Source organism: Eptatretus burgeri, chromosome 13 (genome assembly GCF_056783735.1).
Source record: "Eptatretus burgeri isolate ZD-2024b chromosome 13, Ebu_testis_v1, whole genome shotgun sequence".
NCBI classification, from domain to species: domain Eukaryota; kingdom Metazoa; phylum Chordata; class Myxini; order Myxiniformes; family Myxinidae; genus Eptatretus; species Eptatretus burgeri.
Genome location: NC_140973.1, coordinates 10607311 through 10623466, shown reverse-complemented (window position 1 = coordinate 10623466; position 16156 = coordinate 10607311). Strand labels below are relative to the sequence as shown.

General features: G+C 43.6%; 1 protein-coding gene across 1 annotated transcript in view; it reads right to left on the bottom strand.

The window, feature by feature from the left end:
- MTMR14 (myotubularin related protein 14) overlaps positions 1-11486 on the bottom strand; it is a 52616-nt gene extending 41130 nt beyond the window's left edge. The window contains exons 1-2 of the mRNA XM_085851097.1: positions 11226-11486; positions 6976-7133 (exon numbers count right to left, since the gene is read on the bottom strand). Of these exons, the coding sequence (XP_085707223.1) occupies positions 6976-7133; positions 11226-11462 (395 nt within the window). The 5' untranslated portion in view covers positions 11463-11486. The remainder of the gene's footprint in view (positions 1-6975; positions 7134-11225) is intronic.
- Positions 11487-16156: the final 4670 nt, after the last annotated feature.

Genomic DNA, 16156 nt, shown 5'->3' with positions numbered 1-16156 from the left:
ATTTTATAAATACGTAATTGCATCGATGTTATAATTTACAAATGAAGAATTGAGCACCTGTCAGTTGTGTGATATATTTTCAGAACAGTGCGAATGATTTAACAACATAAAAAGCTTTACTAAAAATTAATTTGTTTTCATTTGTACGTTGTTGCAGCAACAACGATTTATTCGTGGAATTCTTTAATTCAAAGGTTATTTACTTGCGAGAAGGTAAACGTGCAAAAAAACGGATCAAATAGGGTGAAAATCGGGGTGTTTTAGGATGTTATGTCAACATTGGGTCAGTTTGAACGCTGATTTTCTTGAATCCCCATTTAGCGCAACCCTGCTTTTTTCGCGATGATATTTTATGGACCTCAACGATCACGTTATAACGGGGCCATACTGCAGTTGTTTATTATCATTATCAAGTATTATGTACTGTACATAATTGTACGTGCTATACTCTACTTTTATACGACTGGCAGCGCTACGACATCACAAGGCGATAATAATTTTTCAGCTCCATCATAATGTTATGGGACCACCGTCATATATGCGGTCCGTCCTTGATCGAAACATCGTAATGCAGCACATGACTGTGTGTGTGTGTGTGTGTGTGTGTGTGTGTGTGTGTGTGTGTGTGTATATAGCTCTTTCTAACCACTGATTGACTGATATTAAAGATCAGTGCCTTCCGGGTGATGTTGAAAGCTGAAACTTTGTGTCGATGGACATCGGAAGCAGTACATAGGAGAAATATATATATATATATATATATATATATATATATATATATATATATATATATATATATATATATATATATATATATATATATATATATATATATATATATATATATATATACACAGTAGACTAGGTGCAAGTCGGCAGCGTGTAACTCGTCACTTCGCCAAAGTCGGCAGCGTCAAAAAGTCCCGAATTTATCTCATGTTAAATCCCTTTGAATAAAGGGTCATCCCTCTGTAAGTCGTCATCTCGAAGTCGTCACTTCGTCTAAGTCGTCAGATGTTGTCCATTCCCACGTAATGGAAACTCAAGTAAATTACCACTCCTAACTCGTCACACGGAACTGCTGCCTCGTGAGAAGCCTGATTTCATGGAATCGTGATGCTCGCTCATTGGTGTACACCGCCAGTGATAGGCTATTTATAACTGCGTACACACGTTGATCGCACTGCAGGCAGGACAATGGCGACTAAGTGTAAGCTTACAACTAAAACCTACCAAGAAAAATACGACATTATCCAGTTTTACGAGGCAAATCCACTGATTAAGAAAACAGACATAGCTGAGAAGTTGGACATCAAACGGCAGACATTGAACGATATCTTGAAGAATAAGGGCAAGATATTTGGACAAGTGGAGAAGATCGTGAGGCCGGTGGGAAGTGTGAAATGTGTGTCCTTTGAAGAAGTCGATGACGTGCTCATCATCTGGTTTCGGCAAATGTCGGCTCAGCCAAATATTCGGTTTCGGCTGATATGGCCAAATATTCGGCCGATACTGTCTTTCGGTGGAGGATTGCCCAGCTAACATCATGGAATACAATGACCGGTTTGAATCCTTTCTCATGCACCAGATGCCCAAGAGTTTAAGGCATTCAAACATAACGGATTACTTCGCGAAGAAGTGAAGGATCGATCGAGCTTAGTGTTGAAGTCCGATCATGGTTTTATATTGGCTTGTTTTGTACATTACCGCACTCACTTACACATAGGCATTGAGTGGTAATCATCACCACGATGACTGTGTCATGTAATTTGTCACCATACCATCACCGATGGTATACGAGTTGTCTTACAGAGTTGTTGATTATTTTTACTTTTGATAAACTGATTCATGAATTCCATCTTTGCTTGATCACTTTCCAACTCACCAACTCACCCCCACCTATGCCCCGAGGATTGTGTTTTCCTTTTGGTACAATAGCCGGCTCTCACACGTACGTGTCTAGGCCACGCGCGACTTCATCCTTCACCCCACAGTCATCATGAATGTTCGCATACGCGTAAGTCGTCACATTTCTAAGTCGTCACTTTTTTCTCGGTCCTGATGGTGACGACTTACGCCTAGTCTACTGTACATATATATATATATATATATATATATATATATATATATATATATATATATATATATATATATATATATATATATATAAATAAAACAAAATCACAGAATCGTCGGAGAACATCCAAAAATGGAAATAAACAAATAAATAAATAAATAAATACATACATAAATGAATAAATAAATAAATAAATAAATAAATAAATAAATAAATAAATAAATAAATAATGCACACAGTAATTTTGTAATTTTGGAGAAGTACAGTAATTTTGTGTGCCGACAGACATCGAAGCTGATACACCAGGAGAAACTACAGAACCGCCAGAAAGCATCTGTAAGTTTTAATGTAAATAAATAGATGGAAAAAAAATTAATGGAAACAAGTAAATGAAAAATCAAATGCAGGTGAGCGACCCGAGACAATGGGGAAACACGGTTCGTATGCTTACAATGCGTAAACACACCCCGCTTACATATATATATATATATATATATATAGGTTTTGTCAAGTTCCTACACACACACACACACACACACACACACACACACACACACACACACACACACACACACACACACACACACACACACACACACACAAACACACAGTATTTTATGAAACAAACCAAATTGATTAGCTCTACCACCGGAGGTTATGTTTTCACCCGTTTGTTCCTCTGTAAGCAGGATATCTCAAAAAGTTATGGACAGATTTGGATGAAACTTGGTAGACAGGTTGGGTGAACAACAAGGACGAATCGATTAGATTTTGGTGAAGATCCAGATTCCGATACAATAATTTTTTTCATTGTTCAAGCGATTGTTCACCATTGTGAGATCGAGATAAAAACAGCATTTCAAAGGTTGTAAGCAGATGACAAAACTTGGTGGACAGATTCGGTGTGTGACAAGAACAAGCTGATTATATGCAAGTTCAAGTCCGGATGCAGATCCGGTTTATCAGTGGGCTACAAAATGTAAACTGTTCAGCCTGGTGGAGGTATGCGCTCTTCAGAGTGCCGTTCTCGTTCCTCTTGCGTCTTTGGCCACAACTCACTCACTGGAGTACATGGGCACAAACACAAACCACTCTCTCTCCAAAGTTCACCATAACTTAAAAAGTGATCTCCAAAGACATGTGACAACTGACCATTTGTCACTGTGCAGGTTTTATTTCCTCAGCGATGATTGTTTAGTGATAACATACCGAGTCTTCACATGCACTAATCATGGAACATGCAGTATTATTTCACATTAGCCTGGTGTTGGCTTAGTGGTTAGGGTGGTGGCTTGAGATCCCAGGGTCCTGAGTTCAAATCCCGTTGGCTGCTGAATTAACACCAGGGGGTTGACTCAGCCTGTCATCCTTCCGAGGTCGGCGAAATGAGTACCAGTGTACTGGTCCCGGTGTATGCCCAGGTTAGAATAGGTATACCATATCCCTGTGTGTCGTAAGAGGCGACCAGGGTTGGCGTCAGGAAGGGCATCCGGCCATAAAAAAAAAAAATTGCCTCAAGAAAAAGCCAACCCCTGCACAGCAGGGGAAAATGGCTGTAAAAACGGTCATTATTTTTTTTTTTTATGCAGTATCATTTCAGGGTGAAGTCTCAGCACATGACCTAGAATATTTGAATGAACGAGACAATACTTGTCTCTGAGCAGGAAACAACCCCTGCATCTATATTCTGCCGAGAAGAGAACTCATGACCATAGTTTCAAGACGATGCGAAAAGAAACACGATGCCAGATACCGTGTGCATCAGTTCACTTCCTCATTTCAGGTTTCGCCTCACCACATCCCCTTTTTATTCTCTCCCTCTTTTTTATTTTTATAAACTCAACTTGCTTCCTCATTTTGGGCTGACAGGATGGCCAAGACGTGCGCACACTAGACCATAAGCCATCAAGCCAGGGTATGAATCCTGACCCAGCTATAAACTGTCATCCCGATGTTTCACGGGCAGGGTGATTCATCAATAGGAGTGCCGTCTCTCGGATGGACCCTAAACTGAGAATAGCCTCTGCCGACATTACTTGGTCGACCTTATTGATCCCACGGTGTCCTTCCTGAAAAGTCTGCGAAGTTCCATAAGCACCATGAACAAATTCCAAATTCCTGCCCGAATCTTAGTCGAATGTCAGGCTTGGCCAGCAGTTCGTGAAAGACTTGGGCCAAACTTCCGCTGGCCAACCCCACAGGAAAGTGGGAATAATTGTGGCCGTTAAAGAAGAAAAAAAAATAAATTGCATCCTCATTTTCAGCACTTGTTTGTGTTGTTCATATCCTCCTCCATCAATAACTTTTTCCTTCTCCTGAACAGCAGCAATTTCCTAAGTAGCAATGTGAACAGCACAAACATCTGCAAAGAAATTCAAATTGGATAATGAAACATGCCAAGAGTTCAATGAAGAGAGTGGGCGATTTCAGAGACACAGAGCAATAGGCGGTGAGCAATAGACGTCACTTCTGATGTGAGTATGAAGCTGCATCATGCTGCCGCCATGACGGGAGACAAATCGAGGCGTTTACAACAAGAAGTACATGAGCTGGTGCGATTTCAAAGTGGAAATGCCATGATTTTATGGTCTTAGGGTGCTCTAATCATGCAAACAGAGAAAAGGAGAGATCGTTTCATCACGTCCCAGGAATTTTTTTTTTATCAAATCAAGAAAACGGCAGTAAAAGTGGGCCAACAACATTTCACATGTCGACCTCATTGACGACAGCAAAAAGGGAATGTGTGTGGGTGGGGACCATTTCATCGGTGGTATTTTCCTATGCTAGACTCAGTATCAACTAGAAGGGGCACTCGGTAGAGCGCATACCTCTGCCACGTAAAGCCTGATCCACGAGAACATATCAGGCCCCATACATTTTTGAAATATCATGCTATGCAGTTTTATATCGTTTTTGGCCCTATCTCTCAATAGTGAAGAATCACTTTCTGTCCACAAAACTTCATCCAGATCCGTCCACAACTTTTTGAGAAATCCTGTACACAAACAGAGAGAGAGAGGTGAAAACACAACCTCCTTCACCTTTGGGACCTCCGCCACCAAAGGTGAAGGAGGTTATGTTTTCATATCTATCTCTATCTCTATCTCTATCTCATTGGTCAGTCGATTTTGTCATTCTGTCTGTGTGTCTGTTTATCGCCGACAGGTCACAATTTCAAACCGATCTTCACGAAACTTCACCACATGGTAGAGTTTGTCAGAAGGAAGAAGCCTAGTGTTTTTGAGGCCAAAAGGTCAACATCGGCCAAAGGCCAACAACTTAGGTTAGATTTCTAAAATGCTCAGTTTTCATCCAATCCAGTTGAAATTTGAAGGGGATTTATATTTCAGCTCACTGAATTCAACCAGCCAATTATTTTTGAGATCAACACAGACCAAAAGGTCAACATTGGCCCAAGGTCGACAACTAAGGTGGGTTTTCTAAAACCCTCACTTTTCATCCGATTGACTTGAAAGTGGAAGAGGATTTATATTTTAGGTCAATTAATTCAGGTAGCCAATTATGTTTGAGGTCAAATTTGTTTAATGGATTTTGCAAGTATCGTGCTCTTCACATCTTCTTCTTTGTTGTTTGTCTGTCTGTGCAGGATATCTCTAAAAGATGTGCTTCGGTGGACAGGTTCGGTGTGTGACAAGGACAAACTGATTCGATTTTTGTGAAGATCCGGATCCAGATCCGACTACTAGAATTTTTAAAGTGATTCTTCACCATTGAGAGATAGGGCCAAAATCGATATGCAGCACGGTATCTCAAAAATGTATTGGGCCCGATATGTTCTTGTGGATTTGTCATTGCGTGGCGGAGGTACGTGCTCTATCGAGTGCCCTTCTAGTTAATTTATTTTCCTTTCGATCTGCACTTTTCTGCTCGAGAAATATTCATTTATTTTTGAAGCGAGTTACGGCAGAATCTTGCATGTGCAGATCGCTCATTACTATGTACCGTAGCTTACTTAGACTTGGTTCCTCCAGTTACGAGTGGGGCATTGGACAGGCAAATGCAACAGGCAAAAACAAAAAAAAAAATTACCATGGATCATTGGGAGTGGGATCAAGAGAGTTGGGAAAGGATCTATCTGCTTTTTAATATCATGGTTCACTGGTAGTACTTATCTTTTTCACCATTCGTGTGATTTCATTTCATCTTTTGGTAAATCCTGCTGCGGAGTGGCGACCCGTCCACAATTGTGCCCCCTAATCAAGGAAAGACTGCCTCGGCAACACTGTGTCTCTAAAGATGCAAAAGTTCTTTCTTTCTTTCTTTTGTAAACTCTGTACCAATTCTTCCTTTTATATTCCGATCAAGATCCATTGGTAGGAAGTCACAATTTGAGTCGGAAACAACAGCTTGAAAATGCTGACAATAACTTACCCTTAGTATTAATAAAACCGTTTCGCGTGAAAAAAAAAAAAGATTTCACAGTAACTTCCTGCACCCCTCCCCATATAAAATAATTGTAGGACTCCATTGGTTTGAAAGCTTTCATCTGTTGCTTCGTCACAGATCTTGTTGTCACAACCAGATCGTTCACGATATCTAGATATCCAAACCTGGGCCACAATTTCAATTCAAGGGGGTTTCTTCACGCAATACGGATCTATACCATCACATGGAAATATATTCTCACGGTATGTGCGTTTCGCATCCTTGTGCGACGTCATCAAGATCAAGGTACCAAGGTGGCTTAACCGTCACGTTTGTCTCCCGTAATGGCGGACGGGCTTCGTATCCCACAGCGACGTGATGTCATTCATTACATGCTACCTAAAGTTCGACCAGTCACAAATAGGGAAATCACAAGACCCTTCACGCCCAACGTGTATCTTTATCGTTATTGTAAGAAAGTAAGATGTATTTATTTTTTTATTTTTTTTTACCTCCCATCATGTCCAACCTGGCCACTCGTTATCTGATACTCAGGAAGTGCGATACGGGGTGGGTAGTGACCACATAGTAGTCCTCCGGTGTTGTCCAGCACCGACAAAGCGTAGTCTCGAGCAAAGAGCTCAAGACAACGTGCCTGGATCTCCTCCACCTGCGAACAGAATCACAAACTACTGAGCAGTGTGCGCGGCAGAGTCATCCTGAAGGTAAACAGGTGCACACCTGAGCTGAAAACGGAAAAGGTGTATATTTAGCCAGTAAATTGAAGCCATCAAGTTAAGGTTAAGATCAGGAAGAACAAATCGGCAAACATCGCCATTTATAGGGCATATGGTGCAAGATTTGTTTTATACAATATGCGCCTCTTCCGGTTAAATTTGGGAAAATTCAGCTGGTACCGGCTACATAAGGTGATAGAACGAAGGGTTTGAATATATCCAGCGACGGCGGTACCGGCTACATAAGGTGATAGAATGAAGGGTTTAAACATATCCAGCGACGGCGGTACCGGCTACATAAGGTGATAGAACGAAGGGTTTAAACATATCCAGCGACGGCGGTACCGGCTACACAAGGTGATAGAACGAAGGGTTTAAACATATCCAGCGACGGCGGTACCGGCTACATAAGGTGATAGAACGAAGGGTTTAAACATATCCAGCGACGGTGGTACCGGCTACATAAGGTGATAGAACGAAGGGTTTAAATATATCCAGCGACGGCGGTACCGGCTACATAAGGTGATAGAACGAAGGGTTTAAATATATCCAGCGACGGCGGTACCGGCTACATAAGGTGATAGAACGAAGGGTTTAAATATATCCAGCGACGGCGGTACCGTCTACATAAGGTGATAGAACGAAGGGTTTAAATATATCCAGCGATGGCGGTACCGGCTACATCAGGTGATAGAACGAAGGGTTTAAATATATCCAGCGACGGGGGTACCGGCTACATAAGGTGATAGAACGAAGGGTTTAAATATATCCAGCGACGGCGGTACCGGCTACATAAGGTGATAGAACGAAGGGTTTAAATATATCCAGCGACGGCGGTACCGGCTACATAAGGTGATAGAACGAAGGGTTTAAATATATCCAGCGACGGCGGTACCGGCTACATAAGGTGATAGAACGAAGGGTTTAAATATCCAGCGACGGCGGTACCGGCTACATAAGGTGATAGAACGAAGGGTTTAAATATATCCAGCGACGGCGGTACCGGCTACATAAGGTGATAGAACGAAGGGTTTAAATATATCCAGCGACGGCTGTACCGGCTACATAAGGTGATAGAACGAAGGGTTTAAATATATCCAGCGACGGCTGTACCGGCTACATAAGGTGATAGAACGAAGGGTTTAAATATCCAGCGACGGCGGTACCGGCTACATAAGGTGATAGAACGAAGGGCTTAAATATCCAGCGACGGCGGTACCGGCTACATAAGGTGATAGAACGAAGGGCTTAAATATCCAGCGACGGCGGTACCGGCTACACAAGGTGATAGAACGAAGGGTTTAAATATATCCAGCGATGGCGGTACCGGCTACATCAGGTGATAGAACGAAGGGTTTAAATATATCCAGCGACGGGGGTACCGGCTACATAAGGTGATAGAACGAAGGGTTTAAATATATCCAGCGACGGCGGTACCGGCTACATAAGGTGATAGAACGAAGGGTTTAAATATATCCAGCGACGGCGGTACCGGCTACATAAGGTGATAGAACGAAGGGTTTAAATATATCCAGCGACGGCGGTACCGGCTACATAAGGTGATAGAACGAAGGGTTTAAATATCCAGCGACGGCGGTACCGGCTACATAAGGTGATAGAACGAAGGGTTTAAATATATCCAGCGACGGCGGTACCGGCTACATAAGGTGATAGAACGAAGGGTTTAAATATATCCAGCGACGGCTGTACCGGCTACATAAGGTGATAGAACGAAGGGTTTAAATATATCCAGCGACGGCTGTACCGGCTACATAAGGTGATAGAACGAAGGGTTTAAATATCCAGCGACGGCGGTACCGGCTACATAAGGTGATAGAACGAAGGGCTTAAATATCCAGCGACGGCGGTACCGGCTACATAAGGTGATAGAACGAAGGGCTTAAATATCCAGCGACGGCGGTACCGGCTACACAAGGTGATAGAACGAAGGGTTTAAACATATCCAGCGATGGCGGTACCGGCTACATAAGGTGATAGAACGAAGGGTTTAAACATATCCAGCGACGGTGGTACCGGCTACATAAGGTGATAGAACGAAGGGTTTAAATATATCCAGCGACAGTGGTACCGGCTACATAAGGTGATAGAACGAAGGGTTTAAATATATCCAGCGACAGTGGTACCGGCTACATAAGGTGATAGAACGAAGGGTTTAAATATATCCAGCGACGGCGGTACCGGCTACATAAGGTGATAGAACGAAGGGTTTAAATATCCAGCGACGGCGGTACCGGCTACATAAGGTGATAGAACGAAGGGCTTAAATATCCAGCGACGGCGGTACCGGCTACATAAGGTGATAGAACGAAGGGCTTAAATATCCAGCGACGGCGGTACCGGCTACACAAGGTGATAGAACGAAGGGTTTAAACATATCCAGCGACGGCGGTACCGGCTACATAAGGTGATAGAACGAAGGGTTTAAACATATCCAGCGACGGTGGTACCGGCTACATAAGGTGATAGAACGAAGGGTTTAAATATATCCAGCGACAGTGGTACCGGCTACATAAGGTGATAGAACGAAGGGTTTAAATATATCCAGCGACGGCGGTACCGGCTACATAAGGCGATAGAACGAAGGGTTTAAATATATCCAGCGACGGCGGTACCGGCTACATAATGTGATAGAACGAAGGGTTTAAATATATCCAGCGACGGCGGTACCGTCTACATAAGGTGATAGAACGAAGGGTTTAAATATATCCAGCGATGGCGGTACCGGCTACATCAGGTGATAGAACGAAGGGTTTAAATATATCCAGCGACGGGGGTACCGGCTACATAAGGTGATAGAACGAAGGGTTTAAATATATCCAGCGACGGCGGTACCGGCTACATAAGGTGATAGAACGAAGGGTTTAAATATATCCAGCGACGGCGGTACCGGCTACATAAGGTGATAGAACGAAGGGTTTAAATATATCCAGCGACGGCGGTACCGGCTACATAAGGTGATAGAACGAAGGGTTTAAATATCCAGCGACGGCGGTACCGGCTACATAAGGTGATAGAACGAAGGGTTTAAATATATCCAGCGACGGCGGTACCGGCTACATAAGGTGATAGAACGAAGGGTTTAAATATATCCAGCGACGGCTGTACCGGCTACATAAGGTGATAGAACGAAGGGTTTAAATATCCAGCGACGGCGGTACCGGCTACATAAGGTGATAGAACGAAGGGTTTAAATATCCAGCGACGGCGGTACCGGCTACATAAGGTGATAGAACGAAGGGTTTAAACATATCCAGCGACGGTGGTACCGGCTACATAAGGTGATAGAACGAAGGGTTTAAACATATCCAGCGACGGGGGTACCAGCTACATAAGGTGATAGAACGAAGGGTTTAAATATATCCAGCGACGGCAGTACCGGCTACATAAGGTGATAGAACGAAGGGTTTAAATATATCCAGCGACGGCGGTACCGGCTACATAAGGTGATAGAACGAAGGTTTAAATATATCCAGCGACGGCGGTACCGGCTACATAAGGTGATAGAACGAAGGGTTTAAATATATCCAGCGACGGCGGTACCGGCTACATAAGGTGATAGAACGAAGGGTTTAAATATCCAGCGACGGCGGTACCGGCTACATAAGGTGATAGAACGAAGGGTTTAAATATCCAGCGACGGCGGTACCGGCTACATAAGGTGATAGAACGAAGGGTTTAAATATCCAGCGACGGCGGTACCGGCTACATAAGGTGATAGAACGAAGGGTTTAAATATATCCAGCGACGGCGGTACCGGCTACATAAGGTGATAGAACGAAGGGTTTAAATATATCCAGCGACGGTGGTACCGGCTACATAAGGTGATAGAACGAAGGGTTTAAATATCCAGCGACGGCGATCCCGGAAGACGAGTCAGGCTGCTGCAAGTGCAAGTGCAAGTGCAAGTGCAAGCCGAGTAAAAGCAAGACGGACGGACAGTCCCTTCAACAAACGTCAGACCATCACCGCGGCCTTTAACCCCGGGATTTCCCTTCCGAACCAACCTTGGCATTTCCTTCCCTCGCCTTGTAAGGATTCCTGGAGAAATATTCGATCAGGTCCTTTATTTCGTCGTAGCGGTTGCCCTTGATCATCGCTAGCCACCCCGGACGGTCAGGGCCCGCACGCCTCGCACCATTCCGCCTTAAACCACGAGCCTGCACGGCAAGCCGTCTCCTCCGGCCTCGGATAGTCGCCCTGACCCATCCTGCGCACGTGTCCCTCTCTCTCCCCCCGCCCATTATCTCTTCTTCTTCTTTACTTCAAATTCATGTTTATTCTTCTTCTTCCTCTCATTTTATTTTCGTCGCCCTGACCCATCCTGCGCACGTGCCCCTCTTCTCCTCCCCCCGCCCATTATCTCTCTTCTTCTTCATCTTCACTTCAAATTCCCGTTTATACTTCTTCTTCCTCTTATTTTTTTGCACTTTTTTTTTTTTGAAATTTGCAAATTGTCATGATTTTTCGTCTTTTTTGTGATATATTGTTTCGCCGATATATCGATCACATTATTACTTTGTTTTGTTATATTTGTTCAAAATGCTGTTTAATTGGTTTGTGAGTACTTTCACGAAACAATAATATCACGCTGATCGTTTGTTGTCATGACAACCTTTCATTTGTTCAAATTCTGGGAATTTTGTTCAATTCAAGGTTTGTTTTGTTCTTTAATAAAAAAAAAATTCCGGTGTGTGTGTGTGTGTGTGTGTGTGTGTGTGTGTGTGTGTGTGTGTGTGTGTGTGTGTGTGTGTGTGTGTGTGTGTGTGTGTGTGTGTGTGTGTGTGTGTGTGTGTGTACCCTACGTCACATCTCAATTTAATTCAGGTACGTCCGCAATAATTCAACAAGGAAAAGAGAATTCAAGAGTTTGCAGACCCTCATCTTAGGATGGTGGGCTTGGAATCCTTGGGTCCTGAGTTCAAATCCCACTTGGCTGGTGAATCAATACGAGGTGGGGTTGACTCAGCCTGTCATCTTTCCGAGGTGGGCAAAATGAGTGCCAGCTTGCTCGTATCCCACGTCGGAGTGGCGACCCGTCCAGGATTGTGCCCAATAGCCAAGGAGACTGCTTCGGCAGCCTCAACGCCCTGCACAGAGTATGGTCCCAATGGATGGATGGAGACCCTCACCAGGACTTCTTTTGTGTGGTGTTTGTGTGTTGCGTACTTAATAAGAGACATAATTAGGCCTGCCACTTTATAACTGCTGGCAGTGATGACCGGGTACCAAGACGTTCCACTTTGATGGGACACCTGACCCTGATCCACGACGTTTTTAAAAAAAAATTATTATTCAACTAAATTCAGAAATGCATTAAAATAAATTCAATTCCAATCAAATGGAAGACCAAATAGGTACGAGTCCTGCATTGGAGTTATCAGAAGAAACCCAAACAAGAAAAAAGCAAAGATGAAGTCATCAGGAGGAACCCGGATAGGATTCGCATTTCAGCTGCTCCTCCTCTACCCCCAAACCCACCCGGGTACAGCCAAATGAGCCTTATTAAAAAAAAAAAAAATCAAAAATATCAAAAATAACCCAGATCAAAAATAAATAAATAATTCTGACTGCCAGACCATGCATCCAATAAAGTTGAAATTTAAAACATGTATTTCCCATCACCACTAGATTACAATTGTTAACTTTCATGTCGATTGATTAAGCGGTTCCAGAAAAAAACATTATTTAATATTTTTCTTCAATCCAATATGGCTGCCAAACCATGTGACCTATCAATTTTTCCTCAACAAACTTGGACAACCATGGCTTGGGGAACATTGCTGTGAAGCTTTCCCTCAATCTGTCCAGCTCTTCCAGAGAAGATGTTTATAGGTTTTAGGGTAAATACAATATGGCTGCCAAAGCATGTGACCCATGACATCATATGTGTGAACGTTTTGTTCCTCATGGATAGGCGGTCATAGGTGTAAAATTTCGCCTTAATCTGTTCAGCCATTTCAGAGAAGAAGCGTTTTGAAGGTTTTACAAAACAGAAAAAAAAACTATGGCTGTTGAATCACATGACCGATGACATCATCAAAAAAATTTCTGTCGACCAATTTATCCCTAGATGACCCACAAAAATTTTCACACTGATCCGACGTAGCATTCTATGTGTGCAATTATGACGTCATGACGAAGGCAGCTATGATATTTAAAAATCACACTTTTTCCCCATGAGAAGTACTTGCCACGTACCAAATTACAATCTTTTTTCCTTGGTGCGGTTTCAAAGACACAAAGGTCCAAAGTTTTTCCCGTTTTTCCAACATGGCTGCCATACCACGTGACATATGACGTCATAATTATGATTTCAACATTCCACATGAGTAGTCGCACCGATGATGAAAATTTCGTCTCAATCCGCCAAGCAGTTGCAGAGAAAAACACAATAGTTCTGTGCGGACAAACAAACGTATAGACAGAGACAGACAGACAGACAGACAGACTGTTTGTCTAACAAATGGACCCAAAAGCAACACCCTCTCCTTCAGCGAGGGTAATAACCATTCCCTGACTTGATCCAACACTACCGTGAAAGGCTACTGGTTGCATCATTGCTGGGAGAACAGGGAAACTGATTGGTTGTATCATTGCTAGGAGGACAGGATCACTGATTGGTTGCTTCATGCCAAAATTGCTGCTTGGTTGCATCATTGTAAGAAGCACAGGGACACTGATTGGTTGCATCATTGGTGGGAGCATAGGACTGCTGATCGGTTGTATCATTGCGAGGACTGCTGTTTGGTTGCATCATTGTGAAGAGCACTGGGAGACTGATTGGTTGCATCATTGCTAGCAGCACGTGACCGCTGATTGTTTGCATCATTGCAAGGAGCACAGGGACACTCATTGGTTGCATCATTGGTGGGAGCATGGGACTGCTGATTGGTTGCATCATTGCTAAGAGCACTGGGACACTGATTGGTTGCATCATTGCTAGCAGCACAGGACTGCTGCTTGGTTGCATCATTGCTGGGAGCACTGGGACACTGATTGGTTGCATCATTGCTGGAAGCACAGGACTGCTGATTTGTTGCATCATTGCTCGGAACACAGGGACACTGATTGGTTGCATCATTACGAGAAGCACAGGGACACTGATTGGTTGCATCATTGTTAGGACTGCTGCTTGGTTGCATCATTGTTAGGACTGCTGCTTGGTTGCATCATTGCTAAGAGCACTGGGACACTGATGGGTTGCATCATTGCTCAGAGTACAGGACCGCTGCTTGGTTGCATCATTGTTGAGAGCATTGGACCGCTGATTTGTTGCATCATTGCTCGGAGCACAGGACCCGCTGATTTGTTGCATCATTGCAAGGAACACAGGGGCACTGCTTGGTTGCATCATTGCTAAGAGCACTGGGACACTGATTGGTTGTATCATTGCTCAGAGTACAGGACCGCTGATTGGTTGCATCATTACGAGAAGCACAGGACTGCTGCTTGGTTGCATCATTGCTCGGAGCACAGGATTGCTGATTGGTTGCATCATTGTTGAGAGCACAGGATCGCTGATTTGTTGCATCATTGCAAGGAACCCAGGGGCACTGCTTGGTTGCATCATTGCTCGGAACACAGGGATACTGATTGGTTGTATCATAGCTCGGAGCACAGGTCTGCTGATTGGTTGCATCATTGTTGAGAGCACAGGATCGCTGATTTGTTGCATCATTGCAAGGAACTCAGGGGCACTGCTTGGTTGCATCATTGCTCGGAACACAGGGACACTGATTGGTTGTATCATTGCTAAGAGCACTGGGACACTGATTGGTTGTATCATTACTAAGAGCACTGGGATACTGATTGGTTGCATCAGTGGCTACACTAGTACTCATTTCACCAATTTCAGAAGGATGACAGGCTGAGTCAACCCCACCTTGTGTTAATTTACTGATCAATAGGGCTTGAACTCAGGACCCTGAGCTTCCAAGCCAGTCATCATAACCACTAAATCAATATCAGGCTTACCATTCCTTGGTGAGACCCCGTTACATACATCACACTCAGCACAGATTATGCACACGCACTCATCCAAACCCAAGCTACCTGCAAGTCCTGCCAATATCCCGATACCCCTCTACCTCCAATTCTTCCAGGTGGATACTTATCTACTGTTTCTGCTACCAGTACCTTTCCAAGGAGATCATTCACCTTGGACCCGATAACAAGACCTACCCTTGGTGTCACTATTCCTTTGGGCTTGTTACATCCTACCACATCTTTTTGTATTTAACCAAGTCTCAGGCATTGATTTTGATTCGGTCCCCCGATGTCTCTTAAACATGCAGATACTGGTCTGCTTGGTGGGTAGCATGTACCATAAGCCTCGTCACTGGCCTCATTCCCTGGGGCTGGAGTCCAATGTAACTGTTGTACAATATTGTACCAATCCTACTGTTAACTGCTAAAAAAGAAATGGACTGACTTCAAAATTTAGGTCAAGTCTGAGTTCAACACCCTGGGAATTAAAGCCTGCTCTTGCCTACAGGGGCTTGGAAACAATAATAGTCCTTAATGGTGGGAAGTCAACAATCCACTCTCAGGCCGAAATTGCAGCAAGCTTTTCAGCTGAGAAAATCAGTAATCCAAACCGTTTTGATTACTTTCAAAATCTAGGACAGAATAAGCTGGAGCAGTTTCCCCCAATCTGGGCTCGTTGAACCCGTTTGTAGCTCCACAAATCCGGTGCTGAGGATCTTGCCCACTGCAACCGTTTCGCAAGAAACACCGAGCGCCAATTTCAATCACGATCACCAAGGGCAGCTTAGCCACTGAATGATCCTGTGGAGGAGAATGACTCAACAATTCATGTAGGAATGAAAGAAGAAATGAAGCACAAGGAGAAATGGGATGCCAATTGGGTTTTATGAATAACAAAGACTCCTGTTTTATGAACGAACAGAAGCCCAAACCCCATGATTCATTTGCA